This window comes from Alosa sapidissima, chromosome 4 (genome assembly GCF_018492685.1).
Source record: "Alosa sapidissima isolate fAloSap1 chromosome 4, fAloSap1.pri, whole genome shotgun sequence".
NCBI lineage: Eukaryota > Metazoa > Chordata > Actinopteri > Clupeiformes > Clupeidae > Alosa > Alosa sapidissima.
In genome coordinates this window covers 4,126,248-4,151,653 of record NC_055960.1, presented here as the reverse complement: position 1 = coordinate 4,151,653, position 25,406 = coordinate 4,126,248, and the positions used below count along the sequence as shown (strand labels likewise).

Genomic DNA, 25,406 nt, shown 5'->3' with positions numbered 1-25,406 from the left:
GCTGAACACAGAAAAGAGCCCTTACCCATGGACCTTTTAAATCTACATAGAACAAAGTCAGTGGTACTACCCCTTGTTGAGTAACTGTGAACAGCATTTACCCGAGAAAAATAATTACAAAGATATGTAGGTACTTTATTTTTAATTTCTATGTACCATACACATTTTTATATACGTTACTCTATCCTCTACTTTGAGCCACTTAAGGCTACTAAAATGAGCCGGGTTAAGGTGTGTGTATGGGTGTAGTTTAAGAATAAGCCTCACTAATTTGTTTTGTGAAGTCTGCAGCTTCTGTTTGAAAACCTTAGGAATGGTTGTGTACCATGAAGTGCAGGCTTAATCAAAGTGGCATTGTATTAGGGCCCCAGCAAGCATCTTGAGATCTATTAATGTGGATACTCTAGCTAGAAACTTTATTTTCTGATTTACTTTAGACAGAACTTTTAGAGCCATGCACTCCCCAGATAATTTATTATCAAGTATGCAGCCTAAGTAAGTTACTGATTCCTTAGTTATTTCAGAATCACCAACTACCACACTGAATCCAGGTGACTTCCTTAGCTTATCATTTGATCCAAATAGTATTGATTCAGTTTTACCAAGATATTTACTTGAGATGGTTGCTAGGCTGTTGCTAGGGTAATTCAATTCAATTCAAAAAGCCTTATTACGGCTTGCCTGGCTATCCTAGCCAGCTTTCTGTTGCATTTGTTTGGTAGGAAGCTGTACCAAGAAGATGTGATGTTGAAAGCGATGACCGAATCTATCAGTGACTGGTATACTCTGGATAGAATGCCCTGTCTCACTTCAAATCCTTTAAGCCTTCTGAGGAGACAAGTGCGCTGTTGGGCCTTTTTGTAAATTGTGTCAACATGCAGGGTGAAGGTGAGACGGTGGTCAATCAAAGTACCAAGGTACTTGACATTTTCAACCTGTTCCATTACTTGCCCTTCCAGTCTCAATGGTGTGGATAGTGTATGAGGAGTATCAAGCAGTCGGCCCCAATGGCAACACAGTTCCTTGGTCTTGGTGATGTTAAGCTCCAGTGAGCTTCTCTTGAATCAAAGTGCCATTGTGTTGACATACTGCTTGTAAGTGGACAGGGAGTCGTCATCAGTGAGGTTAGCCATCAAGGCCAATGCATCCACATACTTAAATAACCTGAGTCCATAGCTGGTGCAGGTGATCTCATTTATATAGATGGAGAAAAGGACAGGTGACAACACACATCCCTGAGGCACTCCGCTGTTTAAAATAGTGTTGGTGGACTTAAACCCATTTACCCTCACATGCTGTGGTCTGTCCTTTAAAAACTCCTTAATCCAGAGTGTCAGAGTTGGGTTAACTTGCAGCAGATTTGAATGCAGATGAGAAATCCATAAATAAGATCCTGACAAAGGATCTGGGAAAGTCAAAGTGGCTTGTTACAGTGTCCCGAAGAGTCAGGCTGGCATCCTCCACACTTCGCTTTGATTTATAAGCAAACTGTAGTTGGTCCAAGCTCTCTCCGACCATGGTGATGAGTTCATCTGCAACAACTCTCTCCATGCATTTGCAGAGGATGGAAGTAAGCACCTCTGGTCTGAAGTCATAATCGACACAATCGTAGATTTCATCATCAAGATGTGATTTGGCGTGAGTGGTTCAAAACTTGTTGGATTGTTCAAGTGCTCAATTGTCAATGCCAATGGTCTACTATTTATAATAGCCATCACTTCATACAGAAAAGTTCTTAATGAAGCACTATCAAGTCTCTTTCCAGATTTATCAAGAATTGCAGTTAGAACACTTTGAATTGTCCTTATCTGTCTCCCCCATACACCTCCCATATGGCTAGATGAAGGAACGTTCATGACAAATTCACATCCGTAAGCCTTCAACTCATCAAGATTTTGAAAGTCCTTCAATTCCTTTGTGAATTCCTTTTTGGCTCCCACAAAGTTGGTTCCCTGATCGCATCTCAGTTGTCGCACATTCCCACGGATGGCAATAAATGTACAGAGGGCATTAATAAAGGCATCTGAAGTAAGGTCATCCAACATTTCAATATGTACAGCCCTGGAACACATACACGTAAAGAGAAGTCCATACTTCTTCAACTCCTTTCTTGCATCCTTCACATAAAAGGAACCAAAACAATCTAGGCCAGAATACGTAAATGGGGCAGCTGTTTCCATTCTTTCAATTGGCAGATCTGCCATTTTTGGATCCTGTGTACGTCTTCTATACTTCCTGCGGGTTGTACACTTGAAAATATGCGATGCCACTGCACTGCTACACCCTATGACCCAGATTCCATTGGCACGCAGTTCATTAACAGTCATTCCCCTCCCTTGATGATGTACCCTTTCATGGTAATACTTAATAAGCAAGGAGGACACATGACTGCCTTTTGGGATGATAGCAGGGTGCTTAATGTGAGGATGGAGAGTAGATCTAGCCAATCGTCCCCCAACTTCCTTCCTTTTTATACTTTCCATTTCAGTGCTGAATGCTTCTGTTTAAATCAACTTAATGATGAACACCTCTGCTTCTCGTCTTTCTTCAATGTTTGTGGCTTGACTTGAGCTGAACTTATAGCCACTGAATCCTTTAACATAATGCTTAAGACATGCAACAGCCTTACGCGCCACGAACCCCAAAGGGTCATAAATGGAAGCAACTGTTGCCAGCAATCCCCTTCTGGTCATTGGGCGTTCTTTAACAGTAACTCTGAACTGAAAGTCATCAGAGAACACACACCATTGGACGCCAAGAACTCTTTCCATAAGTGACTCTCCAAGGTCCAAATCTCTAACACTTTGAGCACACTCCTCTTCTGGAATTGTTCTCAAGACCTCATTGCTATTAGAGATTAACTTATGCAAACGAAGTTTACCAATACTGCAGGGTTCTCTTGCTTCTTCAATAAGTCGAATTGCTTCCGTTTCATAGGAAACACTTGCCAGCCCATCATCAACATAGAAATTTCTTTGAATGAATTTGATGGTATCTTGGTTAAACTTCCCCTTGCCTGCAGAGGCCAGATGTTGAAGACCAAAATTGGCACTGCCAGGTGAGGAAGAAGCCCCAAATAGATGGACCTTCATTCTAAACACGGTTGGAGGGGACTCTAAATCACCATTCTCCCACCATAAGAACCTTAGGTAATCTTGGTCTTCAGGTCTTACATGAAATTGATGAAACATTCGTTCCACGTCACACATGATCGCAATTGGGCCCTTACGGAACCTACAAAGGACCCCCACCAAAGTATTAGTGAGCTCTGGTCCAGTGAGAAGATGATCATTCAAAGACACATTCTGAAACTTGGCGGAACAGTCAAAGACGATACAAATTTTTCCTGGTTTTTGAGGATGATACACCCCATGATGGCTAACTTGTTGTTCTGGGACTTTTTCTGCATCACCTCAGCCAATAAGATCAGTCATAAAATTAACATAGTCAGAAAAGTAACTATTATCCCTTTTGAGCCTCCTCTTCAGGCACATCAAGCGCTGATCTGCACAAGACTTGTTGTTAGGCAGGTTTGGTCGCTCTCCTTTAAAGGGTAAAGGCATTTCAAAGTGACCATCTGACTTTTGCTTAATTCCACTCTTTAACTTCGTCAGGAACAAGACATCATCTTGAGAGAAGGAATCCTCTTCTACCCGCTCATTGAAATCCGACTCCAACATCTTCATGACCATCATCGGGAGGAATCGTTTCTTTAATCTGAGTCCTAAACACAAAATGGACTTTAGTTTTAAGCTGATCTGGCACTTTAAGTTGAGGTATGACTTGCCTTACAAGGATACGGTGACTCACACCAAGAACATCACCATAATGTTCACCTGGGTCACCATAGCTCACAATGCTCCAGCCCAAGTCGGTCCTCTGTGCGAATGGTTGATTTTCTTCTCCACAGACAACCTCCCTGGGCATTAGAGCCTGTGGGTAATTGTACCCTATCAACAGGCCAATTTCACATTGTCTTTGTGGAGCAATGTGCGGTGCGAGGTGCTCCAAATGTGGCCATGCCCTTGCAGTCTCGGGAGTGGGAATATGTGATCTATTGGCAGGGATAAATTCTCTGGTATACACTGTTAGTACTGTTAATTTCTTGGTGGAATTCAACCCTCTTATTTGCAAACCCTTGAGCCTTCTACAACTAATGATTGTTTCCCTTGAGGACATGGTGGATAGTTTTAGTTTTATGGGTTCTGTATTCATATCCAAAGCATCTGCCACATGCTCTAGAATGAAAGAGGAATCGCTCTGTGAATCCAACAGAGCGTAAAGAAGAATTTCCCTCCCCGAGTCTCTCGACACAATGACTGGAACTATCGCAGAAGTTTGAATGCTGTTACTGTCTCTTAAAATCCTGTTGGAAGTCGTTTTTACAGTGATGTCTTGAAATGCTGAACCTTCTTGATGGTCAATTTGATTGTGCTTGGATTCCTGTTCTGAGCGGTCCTCATGTAAGCAAGTAGGATGACGTCTGGAACAGGACTCACAAGTCAACCGCCTCTTGCAGCTTCTGGACTGATGGCCTGGGTTCAAGCAGCCAAAACACAAATGCTCATGCTGAATGAATTTGACTCTCTCAGCAACTGGTTGTTCAAGAAATCTATAACACTTCTGGAGGCTATGTGCTGCTTTCTTACAAAATATGCAAGTTACCCAGTTGCCAGTAATGTTGGTGTTAAAGCTCTTGGCATCAACGACTTGAATTTTAGAGGGAGCTGAACTTTGATTCTTAGTTTTGGACTAAGCACACCTGCCCCAATAGCTTGGTGTGAGGTTATTGGATTGCAGGCAATGCTAGCCTCCATGGATAAGAATGTTACAAAATAGCTGAAGTCTGGAAAACTCCCATGCTCTAGTTGATAAAGTGTAGCTCTTCTGTTCCATCTCTGGCTTAAACATTCAGGCAGCTTGACAACCAGTTTTTGATTCTCCAAGGGATCGTTGAGAACAAGCAAATTCTTATTATGGCACATTCGCAACTGCGCAAGAAGTCTACATATTGTCTTAATGCAACACTATCTCTATTGGCTATACAGGGCCAAGCATATAATTTATCTCGGAAGGCCTTGGCAATAACAAATGGCTGACCGTACCTTTCATCAAGCAGATTCCAAGCTGACCTATATGAATCTTCCGACTCAAGCAGGAAATGACCTTCTAAAGCCTCTTTTGCTGTGCCACCAACATATTTCTCAAGGAAGAACATCTTCTCTGTATCTGGAATATTCTTCCTCTCAATTAGGGTTTGAAAGGATAACTTCCAATGATTGAACTTAAGTGGGTCACCGCAAAAGATAGTTGGTTCTGGAACCGGTAGCCTATTGCTGCCTCAGCCAAAACCTTAACAAGACCTTGAGTATCATTGAAGATGCCTCCCCTTGATGGCACATCTTCTGGCTGTAAGTCATGAACGGGATCCCCTCGTTTAACTGCTTGCAGAATCATGGGGTTATCCTGCTTATGAAATGCGAGATCCATCCCATGTCAATATTGCTTTCTTCATACACTTGCAGCTTCGCTTTAGCAGCATTCAATCTTTTCAGTCTTTCCAAACGATCCAACTCTCTCTTTAAGTTTTCAACAGATTGTCTTCTAACGGCATTCTCTTCTTGCTGCCTTTTCAACAGGGCAGCCTCTTCGGTTTGTCTTTTGATTCTTCGTTCAACTTCCTCGCACTCTTCTTGTAGGCGCCGAGCTAATGCTGCTGCTTCCTGGTCTGCAACTATCTGCTTATCTTGAGCTTGAAGCACTTCCAATTCCTCTTGCCTAAGCTCTTGTTCACTCATGATATTAAACACAGCTCTCGTACCTGCATACTCTGCAGCAGCCTCTTGTCTTTTTGCTAGTGAGTCAATAGAACAAATGGAATTGGCTTCACAGCCCTTACTAACAGCAAAGGAAATACTAGAGGCTGAGGATGCAAACACCGCAGGCCGGCGTTAACTTCAGCTCCGAGTTCGACTATCACTCCCCTCCAGGAAACACGCAAGGCCAAAGTTCTTCAGTTTACTGATGGATTTATTTCCATCTTTAATTCATCTTTTAATCCACCGTTGAACTGTTTAAAAGCAGTAAAGCAACACAATAACTAGAAAATCCAGTCACACAACCAAAAGAACGAATAAAGCATTATAAACACACACATACCTCGCTGGCTGCATATCAGCTAAGAGGGAAATGAGTCCAAGAAAAACACGGCTTCAAACTTTAAAACTTCTGACTCAGCGGCGTGCGGCCATAACTGCGAGTCAGCTTCCCAGTTCTCCGTCAGGTGTAGTGTGCAACATTAAAAGCGTCCGTGTGAAACGCAACCAACATGACGTCACTTCCAATTAGCTAATTAACATACAACAATACATATTTCACAGCCGTTATATTATTCAAGACATATCAAAACAAACAAACAAAAACAAAAAAATTAAATTTAAACAGCTAAAATAAGCACCTGAAAAAGTATAAGCTGCTGTTTTCTTTTAATGACGAGCACTACGTTTGAATGACTTATATGACCGAATTGAACGTTGCGTTTTTAAGTGCCAGAATTGCTTATCATGTCAAGTTTACACCAATCATCATCCTCTAACATCCTAATGCTGGCACACAGACACAGACACAAATAAACAAACCCACACACACACACATACATGCATGCACACACACAGACATAAACACACCCAGATGCGCACAGTCGCACACACACACACACATAAAGATCACACACATGCAGGCAAGCAGGCATATGCACACACACACACAGGCATGCACACACACACATGCACACACACACACACGCACGCACAGGAGCACAAATATACATAAAGTAAACACACACATACACACACACTCATTTACATACACAAAAGTTGAAAGATTAGGAGATTGAGTGGGAGATGGAGACAAATTGACAAGCGTGATTTTATTTTTGTGGAGAGAATGTGCAGGACTAAACAGTGGTCATATTTTGTACCACTATGCAGTACATCTAGTTATTCCCTGTATGAGAAACTGCTGCTAGTAGTATCATCCCTACATCCCTAGCACCACCCTACTTTTGTATTATAGTTTGTATTATATCGTAACACCCCCAATTATCACCACTTTTGTTCAGAAATTCTAAAACAACAATGTTTTTTAACACTTCAAAATAACATTTGCTAAATGAACCTTACATTTTTCAGTAGCCATAGGTGTGTAGATTTGAACAGAATCTGGTTTGGTTCTTAACGGGAGCATTTACTGCCTGAAATATCCGATTTTGTTTACCACACTTGGAGTTATAGTGCTGGCCTGATGGGTCGCCTATTTACGCCGTTTCAACGGCACATGAGCGGTTAGACCGAGAATTCTCGTCATGAAATTAAAATTCCACTGGAGCTCCAAGCGGTTGTGTACACGCAGCCTTACAACACTGTTTACAGCTCCTCGAGTCACAGTAAAATGTCATTTTTGGTACATAGCTAATTTAGGTTGCGTTTCTTTAGGAGTCCGCCGTCTTGGTTTGTATAGAAATGGATATTAGTGACGCATACACGCAAGACGGCAGAAATACGGGACCGACGGTAATAGGGGGAGTTCCGATATGCTTTTTAAAAAGATTTTGGGCAGCAAAACCATGCTTATAAACAATGCTTATAAATGTCAATTACACTAAAATCATTGTATCACAGTTATTTGGCGATTCTGATTTGTAATTGTGTCATAGTGTACAATTTCCATAACGCTAACTTTGACCCATCTACTTGTGCAGACTGCCATTGTGTGCATGGTGAATGTGACAACAGACCACACAGCCAGGGGATCTGTAGGAGGGGCTCCTGTCTGGAGGGATACTCAGGGGATCACTGTGATAAGACGGCCACTCCCTGCAACTCCGATGGCGTTTTTGAACACTGTCACATCAATGCCTACTGCAGTTACAGTGGCAGCAACACTATGTGAGTGATATGTAATATGTATAATATGCATTACTTTACTTATTTTAATTTATGTTTATGCCCTTAACCACCCAAATCTGCTCTTACCATGGTGCACTGAATTTTGCATCCCAATTTGATCATACACTGAAGGTGTGCTGTTATTAGCAGGAGTAACACTATAAGGGCATGGGTTGTGCCGCGTGCAAGTACTCTGCAAATGGTCAAAGCAAGGAGGGTCTCAAACATCGGCGTTCACACCACACAAAAATACATATGTGTGCATCTGTGTCTCCAAAGTAGCCTGTAATTACCATTGTCGGTGAGCTATTCGCTGAAGTTATAAACAAAACTCATTTTATCAGGGGGTTTATGATTTATAGACTATGTGTCAAAATGTGTTCTCGACCACTTATAAAACATATCACAATCCAAGGATGGCAAGATGGAAGTATGAGGCAACTTAAGCCCTCCTTACACCGACAGACTTTGGAAAGATTTGCAAAGATTTGGAAAAGATTTTTGAAAGACTACAGTCTCAGACCCTCTCACATCTAAAAACAAGTAGATAGATAGATAGATAGATAGATAGATAGATAGATACTTTATTGATCCCCAGGGGAAATTCAAGGTCTCCGCAGCATACAGACAACACAAACACATTCTTTAACAGCAGAAAGAGTAATTAAAGTATATAACATAAAAACACAACTAAGCAATAAGGACAGTAGACGATAAAGAATATGCTAAATATACTAAAATACAAATTATACTAACTAACACTTAATCTAAATCAATTCTAAAAACAGTATCCACATAGTGGTGATTAATCAATCAGAGGCGCTTGCAATGACTGAGGCAGGGACTGAGCCTGTGATTCTCTGTGCATAGTAAGGTAAGGTAAGGTGCTCTGTGTGAATGAGTGTCATGGTGATAGTGCAATGGTGATAGTGGTCATGGTGATAGTGCAAATGAGTAAGTCCAACAGTGCAACAATGCAGAAATAAAGTAAAGTCTATATATCTATATATTTAACTATTTTAAGAAAAGGTATAAGTGTGGCCACAGTTCGGCTGTGGCATGGAGGGAGGGGTTATGCATATGTGCTAATGTGCTAATATAGCACGCAAACAGTGAGGCAGAAAGACAGTGGTAAAGTGGCTAGTGGACAGACAGTATCCAAACATGGAGGGAGTGAAGAGGCAGACAGACTATGCAGAGAAGTCTATCTCTCCTCTTCCCTTAAGTGAGGCATTGAACAGTTCAATGGCCCTGGGGACAAATTACTTTCTCAGTCTGTCTGTTGTGCAAGGCAGTGAGCGAAGTCTCCAGCTGATCAGGCTCTTCTGCTTAACAATATTGCTGTGGAATGGGTGACACTCATTGTCCAAGATGTTGATCAGTTTGTTCAGGTGTTCAGGGTCCTTTTGTCAGATAGTGAAGTGATGCACTCCAGTTCAGCTCCCACTACAGAGCCAGCTTTCCTTACCAGCCTGTCAATTCGCCCCGCATCCTTCTTCCTTGTGCTTCCTCCCCAACATACTACTGCATAGAAGAGGACGCTGGCAACAACAGACTGGTAGACCATCCTGAGGAGCTTGCTGCACACATTGAAGGACCGCAGCCTCCTCAGGAAGTACAGCCTGCTCTGCCCTTTCTTGTAGAGTGCATCAGTGTTGGCTGACCAGTCCAGTTTATTGTCCAGGGGGAGACCCAGATACTTGTAGGTGCTAACCACCTCCACATTGACCCCATCAATGTGGACTGGTAGCAGAGTGCACTTAGACCTGCGGAAATCCACCACCATCTCCTTGGTCTTTGAAGTGTTGAGTTGAAGATGATTGAGTTTGCACCATTGCACAAAGTCCTCCACCAGACTCCTGTACTCTGTGCTTCCTGTGCTTCCATCAAAACGCAGATATAGGGCTATGGGGTGGAAGCGAGTACGCTTGTGGAAAAGCTTTGTGCCCTCTGCAATAGCAGCACTTAACAACAGATCACAGCGGTGATGGATCACTGTGCCGCCCTCATTCCTCTGTAATGTCAACTGGTGATGGTTTTCCTGTTTGTATCTGTGTAATGTGATGTATATGTGCTGTTTGTGTGCTGTTGTGATATATGTGGGTGGGGTATGTGGTGGCAGGGTGGTGGGTGGTGGGTGAAGAACCGTGACTGTGTGTATCTATGTATTTCATGTCTGTGAGGCTTGTATGGTATGTGAAAACAAATTTCCTATGTAAGGACAAATCGGTGTTGTAGCAGAAGTCAGATGTGTACAGGGTGAACAGGACTGGAGAGAGCACAGTTCCTTGTGGCGCTCCGGTGCTGCTGATCACAGTGTCAGAGAGACAGTTCTTCAGTCTGACGAACTGTGGTCGCTCGGTCAGGTAGTCTGTAATCCAGGTTACCAGGTGAGCGTCCACACCCATCTGCAAGAGCTTGTCTCCCAATCTGAGGGGCTGGATGGTGTTAAAAGCACTTGAGAAATCAAAGAACATGATTCTCACAGCACTTTTCCCCTTGTCTAGGTGGGAATGTGTCCTGTGTAGAAGATAAGTGATGGCATCGTCCACGCCCACTTTCTCCTGGTATGCAAACTGTAACGGGTCTAGTGCATGGCGTACCTGGGGTCTGAGCATACGTAAGACCAATCGCTCCATTGTCTTCATCACATGTGATGTAAGAGCGACAGGTCTGTAGTCATTAAGCTCACTAGGGTGTGGCTTCTTAGGGACAGGGGTAAGACATGATGTCTTCCACAGTGTTGGAACTTGTCCAAGGCGTAGGCTCAGATTGAAGATGTGCTTCAGTGGCTCCCCCAGTTCAGCAGCACAGGCCTTGAGTAGCCTTGGACACAGTCGGTCAGGCCCCGCTGCTTTATTGCTGCGCAGTTTCTTTAGTTGGACTGTCACTTGATCTGTAATGGTGAGGGGTGTAAGGGGAGGGGAGGGGTGCATCTGGGATATGTGTGTCTGATGGCTGTTGACTGAGTAGTAGAGTTTTAAGTCACAGACTATGATTTTGCAATGACTAGGGATCTTGCAGGGTCACTATTCACAAGACTGCAACTAGATTCCTTTAAATTATTACCCATCGTGCAATAGATAAACAGGAACTGAAATGATAGCCTACTAAACTCAGTCGTATTTTCGTGTTTCTGCAGCATTGTTTCATGCGTGACATTCCTAACGGCTCCCACACACAGCTGCGTGCATCGCGTTGCTGGAGACGCATCCCATTCACTTTAAATGGGCTCACGTGATCCGTTGCCGAAATGAATTGTGGGTCCGTCGCGTCACTTTTCTCCCGCTGGGAGAACCGGCCAATCAAGCCAATCTACGCACCGGCCAATCAAGCCAATCTACGGACGGCACCAACCAATCACATTACGGTTTTACTTCAAGTCATTTGCATAGCTACCGTCGGGAACACCCACTGGAATGCGTTGACGGAACGCAGCTGTGTGTGGGAGCCGTAACCGATATAGAGTTGTTCTGTCACGTGGAAGAGCTGACTAAATATGTATAAGAAATGACAAATATTATTAAGAATAACAAATAATCATATAGGCTACAGCTGTCGCCTACTTTGCCCCTTCCTGTTTGGTGTTGGAGAGAGGTCACTATTGTTTTTTATAGTTCACGTCACTATTTGCATGAGCCACGACTAGAAAGACTTGCGATAATATCAAACATGTTTGATATTGTCGTAACGGCAAAACTAGAAAAAGACCGACTCCGACTGACTTAAAAACACTAAGATTGGCACCTTACACTCAACGATCTAGTTGACAGGAGCGTGCCACGACTCCAGTACAACTTTGGAAATATAGTCGCCGACTGTGAAATCACACAATGTCAGGCCGGCTTTAGCTGAAAAACCCTTTTGCAATGTGCAAGCCAAACTAAGGGGTTCAAATACAACTGAAAATAAGTGGATACAGGTGCAGGTAAACAATACAGGTGCTGACAATCTAGTGAATACAGGTGCAGGTAAACAAGTGAATACAGGTGCAGGCAAACAAGTGAATACAGGTGCAGGCAAACAAGTGAATACAGGTGCAGTCCATAAGTGATCAGTAGGTGGGCGACGCTGAACATTGAAATGTCATTGGGCCTGATGAGTGGGGCATTGACATCATTTAAGTTGTTACAATTACCTAGAGAAAATAAGAAAACATTTGTGAATCCCAAAAATCAGTGGGTCCAGGAAAAATAACAAAATTAAGTGCATGATTGTTTAAGTCGTGTCTAAATCAAAATATGTTATCTTGTCAGCGGTGTCTTAATTAGTCATGAGTGTATTTTGAGTGCAAAATCCATTAAACCAATGGGAGTGATATCTGCCATTTCCAAGAGCAAGGTGTTCAAAATCAAACAGTGTGTTGGTATTTTGACGTTGATTGAGTGAATGTCTGCAGAAGGAATTTTCTTGCAGGCGAGACCGTGTATGCAACAGCAGGATTCCACTAAAGCTTGCTTTGCTAAAATGCATGTGTGTGACAATGAGAGTATAGCCTATATGCATCTGCACTCCCCTAGTAATTGAACTAATAGGTAACAGCAAAACAAAGTCTTACTTTCTTACTTACCTTACCCCAATAATTTTTGAATGTCTGAATAAAAATCCTAAGTACAGTACATTCATCCAAGCAGACCCGTCATGTTGTCTGGAACATTTCGTAACTGTGAGCCCATAGCTGTGGATTACAAGCACCTTTCACTTTAGACCACATTTTTCTTGGTCAGTAGCGTTATCATTATTAGTGACGTTAAAATAGCAATTTTTGATCATATGGCTGACCACACCTATTTATGTCATTGACACACCCATGGGTGCGCAATGTTCATTTGACAACTTGAACTTGAGCGTTTGGCGGAAAAAACATCACTGCATTGGGTTTAAGATAGGAACAAGACATTTGTCTTGCTTGCTGCCACAATGTGCTGTGTGATAGGGCCCTTCAAGAGACTAACTTGTTAGATAATGTCCAACATGCCCATTAATTAAAATGCAGTTGTTTCATCAAACAATATATGATGGTGTGACTTTAGCCAACCAACCTAAATATGTTCTCTGATCAACCGTTTGTCCAGTCTCATATGAGGACTGGACAAACGGTTGATCAGTGAACATATTTAGGTTGGTTGGCTAAAGTCACATTATCATATCATAGTGCCATGTATTTGTTTTAAGTGACTCTCTGGATGACTTTTATGTTTCAGATGTGTGTGTAGACAAGGTTATGAGGGTGATGGACACTCCTGTACTCCTGTTAACCTCTGCTTGAAGCCTATCAGAGGGGGCTGTGACTCAAATGTATGTTTCCTCACTTAATCTCTATTACACATCTGAGTTGTCATTAAATTAAACATAGAGAGCAGACGTTGAATTTAAACATGGGTGCAGTCTGGTTATTCATGTATAAAATCCAGTTGCCAGTCTAACTCAACCATTTCTAGCATCTACCATTTCTCTGCCTTTGTAAATGTGTCTCGTGTGCCTTTATTGCAGGCCCAGTGTGTGTATATTGGCCCAGGCAACATATCATGTATATGCAATGAGGGTTGGACGGGAGATGGTGCAGTCTGTGCTGAAATCAATAACTGCCTGCTGGAGAGTCGAGGAGGCTGCCATAAAAATGCAGATTGTGTGACCACTGGCCCTGGACAGGTATTGCCATAAAGCGTAACTTTACATTATGAGCAATTTTGTTTTATTTCACATCTGTTGCACTATATATCATAGGAAAGGATTTATTATATTTATCACAAGTTTGTTTATACACTAAGTACCATAATTTCCATATAAACCACATGACAGTGACGGCATTAGCTGCAGTTTACAAAACATTAAACATACTTGCAACCAATACATAAAAACCATATCACAACGAATATGATAGCCTGAGATTTTCAGATTACCTGTAAATATGTTTAAGATAAATATTTTAAGATTTTAGTTTGCAATGGATTCACAATGCCTGGTGTGATGGGGAAGGGAATTCCAGAGCTTTGAGGTTCATGTTTGATATTTTGAGTAAACGTGCTGTAGAATCACGGTGAGCAACCAGGGGTTTAATTCTCCAACAGTTCAGTGACACAATTGGGAGCAATGACACAAGATGTCGTTTGAAAGGACAAAGGTGATTCTCAGAAAATGGATTGCTTTTCAGTGGAAAAGCAGTGTGCAATCACAGGTTTGTGTTGTTTTGCAGAATGATTGCTCCTGCAAGAAGGGATACTTGGGAGATGGCCTTGTGTGCAGTATGGCAAATCCCTGTCTAAAGAACAATGGAGGTTGCCATGAACTGGTGTGCTTCGCAAATTTCACACACAAAATACTCTTTGCTCAAAACTTTAAAGGATAATTCCGGTATTTAGCACTTTGAGTCCCTTTTCTAGTTTGTTTTGGATGAACTAGAGTGGTGGACACTGAAATGTTAACGATGGGTCCTGTCTCAACTTTCTGACTCATTTTGAATCGCCTCTGACTGTTTCAGAGTGGCTGGCTATGGGCATGCACAAACATATCCTGAAAACAACACTTAAAGGTGGCATGTGTAAGAATTGAGGTAAAAATATCCAAAAAATGAGCTACACGCACACGGGGACAAGGTATAGTGCTGCAGAGATATCAACCTGAATTAGCATGCTAAATTACTAGCCACAGCCTGACAGGTGTCAGAATACTAGTTTCGGCCATGGAAGGGGGTATGCGGGCAACATAACCGCCAGCCAAACTGCAATACACGTTTCTCGGTTGTTACTCTAGGGCAGGGATGGATTCCTGCACGGGCCTACCGGGCCCAGGCCCAGGGACCCAAGGGGTCAGGGGGCCCTGAAGCCCAAGCCCAAGCCTTTGCATGGAATCATTGCCTCAATATCAACCAGAATGCACCAGAATACAGGAAATCACATCAAACAAATGAAAAATTTTCTGGGGGAGGACCCCCAACCCCCTCCCGCTTCCACATATATGGCAATTAGTGGGGGGCCCTTAATACATCTGGGCCCAGGAGCCCGAAAGTTCATAATCCGCCCATGCTCTAGGGTAGACCAACTCACTTTCTGGAGGTATACTGCCCCCATCTTTTATGGAATGTGGAGTATGAATTGATTTTTTGGCAGACATTACACATGGCACCTTTAACATTCTTTTTCAAACTGTGCAACTCACCGAGTGGTTAGTGATGTTCGTTGATGTTCCAAAACAAGTAGTGTAGCGAAATACAGTTTATGTCGTGTGTTATTTGCCATTTTGTAAAATCCTATTTATTTCTGTTGGAAGACTCATTGCTTGTTGATATTACTGTGCTACCGGAAACAGAAATGGGGTCTGTTTACATTTAGTTGTAGTCTTTCCACGAGACCTTCTTTTACTGTCTATGCTTCAGACTCAAATATTGAGCGGATTGAAAATCATACACTGCGCCGATATATTTTGTTTTTAATAATCACTAACCACTAACCACTCGGTGAGTTGCACAGTTTTGAAAACGAACGTTAAGGGTTGTTTTAAGGACATGTTTGTGCATGCCCATAGCCAGCCACTCTGAAACAGTCAAAAGCGATTCAAAACGAGTCAGAGAGTCGAGACAGGACCCATAATCAAAATTTTGTGTCCGCCACTCTAGTCCATCCAAAACAAATCAGAAAAGGGACTCAAAGCTACATACCGGAATTATCCTTTAAGATTAAGGCAAGCCGGAATTATATACCATTAAATCATCAGAAAAACATTCCCTTAATCATTATTGTAAGATATTGTTTAAGCAGAAAATTCTTTAACTATGTCTATTTAACAATGAATCCTTGATATTCATTGTATTGTATTTTATTATAGGCAACATGCAAGCAGAATGGTACTGGATTACGTAATTGTGTTTGCCCAGAAAACTACCAAGGGGACGGGATCACATGCTATGGTAGCATACTGATGGTACGGTATATGTACCGGTATATATTTTTTAGTTGCAAAACACTCCATTGATTGCTGTTACAAGGAAATAATTTTATAATGTGTTCTAATCGTGTCCATCTTTTTATATGCAGGAACTGGATGGAAATTCTGATTACTATAGTTTCTATCGTTTAATTCAGGTTTGGAAAACCAACTTTATTAGAAATATTTACAGAAATAGGTAACACTGGTAAATTAACATCAACAAACCATTAAAGGTGTCCTGCCACACGTATTTCATTACTTTGTGGTAATGTCTGAAGTTCTACCATGAACTCTAACATTTTTTTTCAGTTCTCATTAATATTGACTCTGATTGGCTAACAGCTAGCACTAGTCGATAGCTTGGCTAGCGAGTGCTATGACCAAATGGGCATACAACCTGCTAGGCTAGCGAGTGCATTAAACCTATATAATATAGCACTTCCTCAAGTTGACAATAATGTTTTACTTACGGACTGGGCACTGGTCGTAGACTGCCGCGATGGTAGCTGTTATCAACTAACTTTAGCTTCATGGCATGAACTTAATTGGCTAGCGAGTGCTAGCATTGTCCAAATGGGCATAACAAAGTCAAAGTCAAAGTCTGCTTTATTGTCAATTTCTTCACATGTCAAGACATACAGTACAAAGAGATCGAAATTGCGTTTCCTACTATCCCACGGTGGAGACAAGACATATTTTACCAATTAGGTCCACAAACAAACATAACATTCAAGTAAACAATATAAAAAGTAAAAATAAGAAGGCACATACAATGAAGAAATAAGAGCAGCAAAATTTGGTAGAAATTGTGCAATTGTGCATACAGTAGACAGTCAATATAATAGTGCAAAAGTCAGGCCAATAAATGGCTGAGGTAGTTTTGTTTGACCTAAGTATGCAAGTGGCATAGTGGTGCAAGTTATGTAAGAGCAGCAGAAGTGTGTTCAGAAGTGTTCAGGACAACAGGACAACAACAACAAGTTGCAAGTGTACAAGTGGAGTAGTGCAAGTGGAGTAGTGCAAGGCAGCCATTTTGGGTCTAAAAGTCCAGGATGTTATGTAGCTGAGGGTGGAGGGGGGAGAGAGTTCAGGATCCTAACAGCCTGGTGTATGAAGCTGTTGGTGAGTCTGGTGGTGCGGGAGCGCAGGCTTCTGTACCTCTTCCCAGAGGGCAGTAGATCAAACAAATTGTGAGCGGGGTGACTTGCATCACTCACCCTTGCGGGTGAGGTGGGAGGTACCAATAATCCTTCCAGCTGTGTTCACTATGCGCTGCAGGGCTTTCCTGTTGTATTCAGTAACACCTGCTAGGCTAGCGAGTTCATTAAACCTGTATAACATAGCACTTCCTCGAGTTGACAATAACGTTTTACTTACGGACTGGGCACTGGTCGTAGACTGCTGCGATGGTAGCCTACTGCTCCAGGCTTCAACAGCAACCTTTTTGCAAAGCCTGTGGCATTGTTCCAAAAAATAAACTGAAGCCAAGTCTGGGTTCTTTGGCAAAATGCATTGTTGAAGCTCTATTTATGCATAGCCCGTTGACATTCAGCCATCCTTGCATACGAAAATTGTCACAGAGCTAGACTAATTCTGTGGGCACAGTCTGAACTGGGCGAGATCATGAATAGTAATGAGCTCAATCAATTCTACGTCAAACTGAAGAGCGTTTGCAATTGGCCTGATTTCTCCGCTTATTTCTTTTCAGTGGCTAGAGCTTACAGAGGAGGTAGCTGTTCATTTTCACATTCACGACATAGCACAAACACATATGGACCTAACATAATTAAAAAAAATAGAAGTAAAAACGGTTTTGTGTGGCAGGGCACCTTTTAAGCATTCAAAAGTTGACTTACATTCAGATAATGCTCAGATTCAATTAAACAATGTTATTTGGTGTCATGTTGGATTATTTAAGTGTTTCTTTTTGTTTGTTGTAGACATCCCATTTATTCAATCTTGGTGGAAATATCACAGCTTTGGTGCCCTCCAGAAGTGCTTTCAAAAATTTAAGCAGTACTGAAGAGACATTTTGGTTCGACTATTACAGACTCCCACACCTTCTAAAGTACGGATTTGTATAGGGCCTCTATTTCAGCTATCTACATGGAAACATTTGTACATGTAGCTGCAATATTCCATGACAATAATGTGAAAATACCAATAGTTTGTTTGACTGTAGTGATTGTATCCCATAAAGTGTCTCATATTTCAGTCATCTTTTTTTTTTCAGTCATCTAATTTCATAATTGTAAGAACTACTGTATATGAATGAAAATGCTTCACTAGGTGCTAGCCTATTGGACCAAAACTGTAATACATTCTCTGTCATTTTTCAGAGCACACTTTTTAGATGGTGTATTTTCCTATGAGGATTTACAACAGCATGTCAACCAGCAACTGCCAACTCTTCAGACAAACACAAAATGGGACATCAAAAACATTAGTGGAGTGCGTTCGCTGTATATATTTATACTTTACTAGCAAAATTCATATTTCATTCACTATGAAATTATTATATACCACTCAAGGAATTAAAAGAGACTCATTGATTTCAAGTAAAGATCTTTATGGTAAAATACACACACAATAATAAAGCTTAAAAGCCTAGCATAATGACTTAAAAACTTAACTAATCTAATCTATGCATTACCAAGTTTAAGCTTTACTCACTTGTGCTTTCTTATTATAGCTAGCATTAATATACAGTGCAACCGGAATGTTTTCAGACCCTTTCAAGTTTTCCACATTTTGTTATGTGTTGTGACGCTTGCAATTGAGCTCTGGTGCATCCTACTTCTATCAATAGACCTCTGAAGTTCGCCTACAAAAAAGAACCAAAGCTGCCATCTTTGCCCATATAAGGACATCCGGGTGTTAATTGAAGCTAACTACCTATGGCAAGTTGCATGGCAATTTAGCTCTGGGATAGCAAAAATCTAAGTTTTCCGTCTTAACGTACCGAAGATCACTGGAGCCACTCGAAGGCAGAGGACAAAAGCGTGTTGAGCAAATCGTCTGCATTTCAGACTTCTTCGTCCCCGTGAGAGTTTAACATGTGCGATAATTCAAAATGGCCATGTTATTTTCCCATAGGACAAATTGCAAAATACCGAATCTCTATAGAGCTAAATTTGTCTCAATAATATTTGTATATGCGCAGAGGGGGATCCACAAATATTTCTTGATTTGTGTGTTTTGATATCTACAAATAAAAAAAATCATATTTGTAACTTGTAAATTGGTTTTCACAATTGTAGATGTGTATTTGTAAATGAAATGGCATTTGTAAAACTGAAAATTGCCTTTGTGAAATCTAATTTTGCATTTGTGGATCACCAGCACACACAGTTTTCGTTTTCGCATTTGTGGATCAGCACACGTATTTTTGAGACAATCTTTGCGGCAGAGAAGCCACCCAGATCCACAAGTAGCCTGCTGACACTTTCTAATCCAGTAGATGGCAGTGTTGTTCTATGGGACTCATAACACACAGAGCTAGCGAACCTAGTTCTTAAATCTAACAAGTTATGCATTTTACAAGCTTTTTGATGGAAAAGTGGTGTTTAATTTCCATAATCTTTGTTTAGTGAACACATGAATTATTTTACCCTTTATAGATAGATAGATAGATAGATAGATAGATAGATAGATACTTTTTATTATAAACATTTGATCATGTTGCTGTATTTTCACTGTTTTTTCTTTTCATTCCAGGAGATTGTGGTAGAAAATGCCACCATTCTTGTCCCTGACATTCCAGCAGTGAATGGATACATCCATATCATCAACACAGTATTTATTTATTTATTATTCTTTACTTGTTCTCACCAAAGTAAATTGTAGTAGCAGGACTATGACAGGTGTTTATACACCATTTATTTTAGGTGCTGAGACCTCCAATTTCAGCTCTTCCTCCTGTGCCACCTGACCTGATGGACTTTCTGAACAAGACACCCATGTTTAGCCTCTTTAGAAAAGCTGCACTAGTAAGACATACACAAAACAGCCTAGATGACCCATTTTCTTTGCAATTCAGTTTAATTTTATTGAAAGCTGGATGTTTTATACCATTGTTTTTCATTGTTCCTTAGCATTTAAACTTAACAGATAACATATCAAAAGAAGGCCACACTCTTCTCATTCCGTTTGATAGTGCCATTGAGGAATTCTTGAAAAAGACAAATTCTACAGAATTGGTTAGTTACATTTAATGCATTTAATATTTGGTGGTGAAATGGTGACTTCATTTACAGAAACTATTCCTAATCCTAACAGAGTGAAGATGTATTCAAATATCACATCATACCAGATGAGCAGATTTTTCCTGATCACATAAGTGATGGAACTTTAAAAAGCACACTACTTGGAAAATCATATCATATCATGTTCCATATTAATGGTAAAAATCAGGTATGTTATTGTGAAATCAGCTTTTACTTTACCACCACATCATATTAGAAATGTTGGGGGATATATAAAGCACAGTGCCACATAATGATGTCAGTTCTGTGATCTAGACACTGGCAAATGAAGTTCCTCTTGATGGAACATTTAATGAAACTAGACGGGGAGTCGTCATTGGAATCCCACAAGTTCTGGAGATCCATAAGAACCACTGTAACAAGGAAGTGTTTCAGGAAGCTTCCGTAAGTTTCATTTCTTCATTGATATCTCTTGTTTTTTTTATGTTGTTAATGTAAATATATCTCCCACTATTTAGGGGCGATGTGTGCCTTGTGATTCAACACCTAAGTGCTACTCCGGTGCCATTCCAGTAAGGTTTTCACTTTGTTCTCCCAGTAAACATACACACAAATATTATTAACTCACTAGAACTTCTGATGTTGTTCTGCTGACGTTCTGATGATTTAAGAACAACAATCTTGTGTCTACTTGTGTAGAATTACTAGACACAAGTTAAACGTTAAACAAAACCGCAATCCAACTGCTAGACACTAAGATCATTGGGTTAATTATCATGGAGCACACATGCTGATTGAAATGCATAGCTTAACTGTAAGTGGCTTATGTTCAAAGAATAAACATGAAACATACACTAACAATAAGATTGTTTGCTCTATTTCTAGTTGAAAGAAAAGTTCCCACCTAATATGAAATCTAACTGTAAATACAGAAAGAAGTTGGGGACCAAAAGGAAATCTGTGAACGGCTGTAAGATTAAGTGCTTGAAGAAAACACTAGTAAGCATTCTTTGACATTGTATCGAAGTGTGCAATTTTCCCATGCACTTGAGTAGAAACTAGATGTACCGCATGGCGGTACAAAATTTGAGCACTGCTCAGTCCTGCAAATTATCTCCGCAAAAATAAATCTCTCTTGTCAATTTGTCTCCATCTCCTACTCCATCCCCTACTCTTGCAACTTTTGTGTATGTAAATGAGTGTGCACATGTGTGTTTGCTTTTATGTGCGCTTCTTTGTGTGTGTGTGTGTTCGCTTGTTAGTGTGTATGTGAGTGTGTGTGTGTGGGGGGGGGGGTAATGGGGTGTGTGTGTTTGCATGCCTGTGTGTGTTTGTGTATGTATGTATGTGTGTCTTTACAAGTGTGTGTGTGTGTGTGTGTGGGGGGGGGGGGTGATGGGGTGTGTGTGTTTGCATGCCGGCGTGTGTTTGTGTGTGTATGTATGTGTGTCTTTACGAGTGTGTGTGTTGGTGTATTTATATGTGTGTGTGCGTGTGTTTATGTGTGTGCGTGTTTATATGTGTGTGTGTGTGTGTGTGTGTATGTGCATGTTAGTGCGAGCATACAGTATGTGTGTGCGTGTGCATGCTTGTGTGTGTGTATGTGTGTGTTTTAGGGTTGTGCCATCGTGATGGTTGACAGACATCACAATGGGAAGCAACCATCCTGATGCCACGACCCCACATGCCAGGCACTAATTCCTGCTCTAACATAGGCTAAAACATAAAAAACCTTTCCCTGGAAATAAAATTGAGCCTACTTTAAAGAGCCAAACAGTTATCACTTATTAGTCTACCGTCTTGTAAAATAAAAGACTTATTAGTCTACCGTCTTATTCAAATAATTGCTGATTGTGACATGAATGTGTAACTATCTTTTTGTACACGTCTAGCAGTAGGCCTATAGCCTACATTGAACATAGATGTAAAATATGTAGCCTAATGTTTTAGCAGAAAATAGTCCTAATGAATTATAATTGTTACGACTAGGACATTCTAGCGCTCTAATATTTCTGGGAGGCTACAGCACTGAAGCGCCAAATATGTCCTTCTCCGTGTTAAAATAAACCATTTCTTTCATTAGTTATAGGATCAGAAGGTAGCTTATCCGTCTTTCACTCTAAGGCTTGTATTTCATGCATTCATGCATCAAGCACCAGACAGCAGCCAAGTGGTAATCAGGATTCGTTATTTGTAAACGTTTTTTTACTTCGCCCTCCTATAGCCTGGACTGTGCGATCGCAGCCCCTTACTTTCACTTTCCGCCACTCTCATAGTCTATGGTCGGCATGGCAGGTAGCCTAATAACGTGGGATGCATAGCGTACTACTGAAGATTTTAGATGAGTGACCGCGCTAGTATTCTTAAGTAGCTTTTGCTAGGCCCAGCGAAGGCTGGCAATGTGGAATATTCCGCTGGTTGGTGCACATGCAAGTGTTCAGATTGATTGTCTATCCATCTTTTACGACGTATCTTCCACAACTTCGGTAGCCTAGTCTAGCTAGCCCCCCCCCCCCCCCCCCCCCCCAACGATATCATCGTCCATCACAATGTTTTACTGTACATATCGTCAAATGCCAATTAAGGGCATTTGACGATTTCCCAACCCTAGTGTGTTTATGTGTGTGTGCGTGTGGCCATGTTTATGTGTGTGTGTGTGTGTGCGTGTGTGTGTGCGAGTGTGTGCATGCCTGTGTGTGTGTGTGCATGCCTGTGTGTGTGTGCATGTGTGTCTGTGCTTGTGTGTGTTGATCTGTGTTCACCCTCCTTTTTGGGGATTCGGGTGGGCGACGTATCAAAACCAAGTTTCGTGCAGCACGGTCTTTCCGGTCGCCGGTAGAGGATGACTACATTTCTACAAGCACACACACATGCACACACACACACACACACACACTCACATAAACACATGTACACACGCATGTACATACACACATAAACACACAAACGTACGCACATGCATGTGCACACACACATGCACACACACACACACACACACTCACAAGCAAACACATACACACACACACACACAGAAGCACACATATACACAAAAGCAAACACACACATGCACACCCTTATTTACATACACAAAAGTTGCAAGAGGAAAGGATGGAGTAGTAAATTGACTAGCGTATTTTTTTTCCCCCAGAGAGAATGTGCAGGACTGAGCAGCGGTCATATTTTGTACCGCTATGCAATACATCTAGTTAGTAAATGCACCTGCATCCATCTGTGCACCCATGTGGATGTTGGTCTTTAAATGATGTGTGTTCAAGTACATTTTTGGCATATTGTTATGCCATTTTTGGCATATTGTTATGTGGAAAGCAATTCTGTGATTGACCAACAAAAAACGTGTCTAAGGTCAATGGCACCGTAATACACAGAGATTGCACCTATAAAAAGCAATTTCAAGTAGTCACCTTGTGCAGTGATTCACCATTCCAAGCCAAAGGCAGACTTTACCACTGGGCAAAGGTCAGCTATTGCCTTGGGACCTGAACTACCAGGGCCACCTAATAAACTTAAGGCTAAGCATATTTGTTTTACTTTTCATTAACCCTCTAAGCGCCAAAGTCGCAAAATTGCAACAAACAATGTCACCGATTAAAACAGACGATAGATCCAAATATGGTGACAAATCTCATTTAGATTACACGCGAGAAACACACAAAGAAGACATGCATTTATTTGTTATGACGCGGAAGCAATGCAGGCCATATTTTTGCACAAATTGAAGCAGAAATACACCAAATGTTGAAAAAAAGTTAGTGTGATGAAGTCTTTGAAGTTATTCACCTATTCGGATTATGAAGGAGAATATCTGCCTTTTGGAGTTTATGATCGATCGTCTATTGACAGTGATAGTCATCTGTGAATGGAGGTGCGTCTTTGTGTGTATATGGCAGTGTCCGCTAAGCATACCATGCTTATTTCGACCCTCTGCCCAACATAGCTGGAGGTGCCAGTGCTAATCATGATGATAGTGTCCGTAATGGACATGGTACAGACAGCAGGGGCAGTACAAATAGGGCTCTGAAAAACTACAAAGTCATCCGAGATATGAACTGATTTGTCCAGGCTACTTTATTGTATAGTAGCATAGGATTTGTTGTTATAGCAATAGTTTACTATTGTTGGTTTACATTTTGCTGTTTTCCTGTTCATTTGTTATGTGGGTGAAATGACAAAAAAAAAAGAAAGTAAAACTGCTCAAATATGTTCAACATCCAGTATTTACTGAAAGATGCATATTTCGAGGTGGTTGCCATACAGTGAGTAAATTTAATTTAATTTGAGCAAATTAGATGAGTAAATTTACCCCTTCATAAACTTTTGTTCATACTCAATGATTTTCACATTTACAGTAGGACTTTATCTCTGACCACTTTCAAGCCATGGCCTTTTGAAATTTTGATGTAAAAATCCAATGTTGTGGGCGCCTAAATGAATCATGTCATTCTAAAAATACCAGATATCCCACTTTTCCCAGAAGCACTGGAAGTCTCCTACGTTCCCTTACGCCTGCGAATCACACAATTCTGCATGAAGTTTTTGGGGAGTGAGACAGAAAGAATATGTGATAGTTGTAGCGAGAGAGAATGATAGGGTGACCATCCTAATCAGGGAGAGTCTGGTTTCACTAGACTCACTCACTTTGTGAAGTGAGTAGGGGCTCACAATTGGGAATTGTTTCCAACCCTAGCATTGTAATCAGCACAGACTTTGCATTAACTTTGAAATCACTGGTCCTGCCTAACCAATCACATTCTTAATGTTACTTCTTATTTCGCCTTACCTTTACAAACTGATGATAAACCACATTGGCAGTCAGGATACAATGTATTTATCTTTGCTGTATACATTTACACATTCTTTCAACAGCAATTTTTTTAATGTTTGAAAGGGTTTGCAAGCATTTACCACAGCCATTTCGAAACTAATGTCATCCCCTCTTGTTGCTGATTGGCCCGCCATCCTGGTGGCTGAGGGAAATGTGAATGCATTGAGAGAAGCCAGATTAGTATCTAAATGAAAATTAGCGGAGATATTAGACAGTTGGGCCAGGCTACCTATCAGTACCTTCGGGGTCTCAAACTCCTATTCTGTGAGTTCGGCCCACAATACAGTTTTGTGTGGTGCTTGATTTAGATACGTCATGAGATTCGAACATCAGTTTTGCATTTTGTTAGCGGACTGCAGTTGGTAGCATTAGTTAATGCTGCTGTGAGTCAGCCAACCAAAATAATCAAAATAATCAAGGAGAAAAAACCCATCAAAGTCCCTATTATACCACCAAACATGCAGAAGAGTAGCCTATGAGAGCTAG

General features: G+C 41.1%; 1 protein-coding gene across 3 annotated transcripts in view; it reads left to right on the top strand.

Annotated features, from left to right (window-relative positions):
- The window catches only part of stab1 (stabilin 1), a 130,631-nt gene that overhangs the window by 45,259 nt on the left and 59,966 nt on the right, over positions 1-25,406 (top strand). For all 3 annotated transcript variants that reach the window (XR_006031212.1, XM_042089264.1, XM_042089263.1), the window contains exons 23-37: positions 7,760-7,946; positions 13,151-13,244; positions 13,440-13,598; positions 14,143-14,238; positions 15,771-15,866; positions 15,980-16,027; positions 17,813-17,940; positions 18,212-18,323; positions 19,590-19,667; positions 19,760-19,861; positions 19,967-20,071; positions 20,151-20,285; positions 20,393-20,521; positions 20,596-20,649; positions 20,963-21,076. Coding sequence is in view for 2 of the 3 variants with exons in the window: in XM_042089264.1 (XP_041945198.1) it covers positions 7,760-7,946; positions 13,151-13,244; positions 13,440-13,598; positions 14,143-14,238; positions 15,771-15,866; positions 15,980-16,027; positions 17,813-17,940; positions 18,212-18,323; positions 19,590-19,667; positions 19,760-19,861; positions 19,967-20,071; positions 20,151-20,285; positions 20,393-20,521; positions 20,596-20,649; positions 20,963-21,076 (1,637 nt within the window). In the remaining variant the exon portion in view is untranslated. The remainder of the gene's footprint in view (positions 1-7,759; positions 7,947-13,150; positions 13,245-13,439; positions 13,599-14,142; positions 14,239-15,770; positions 15,867-15,979; positions 16,028-17,812; positions 17,941-18,211; positions 18,324-19,589; positions 19,668-19,759; positions 19,862-19,966; positions 20,072-20,150; positions 20,286-20,392; positions 20,522-20,595; positions 20,650-20,962; positions 21,077-25,406) is intronic.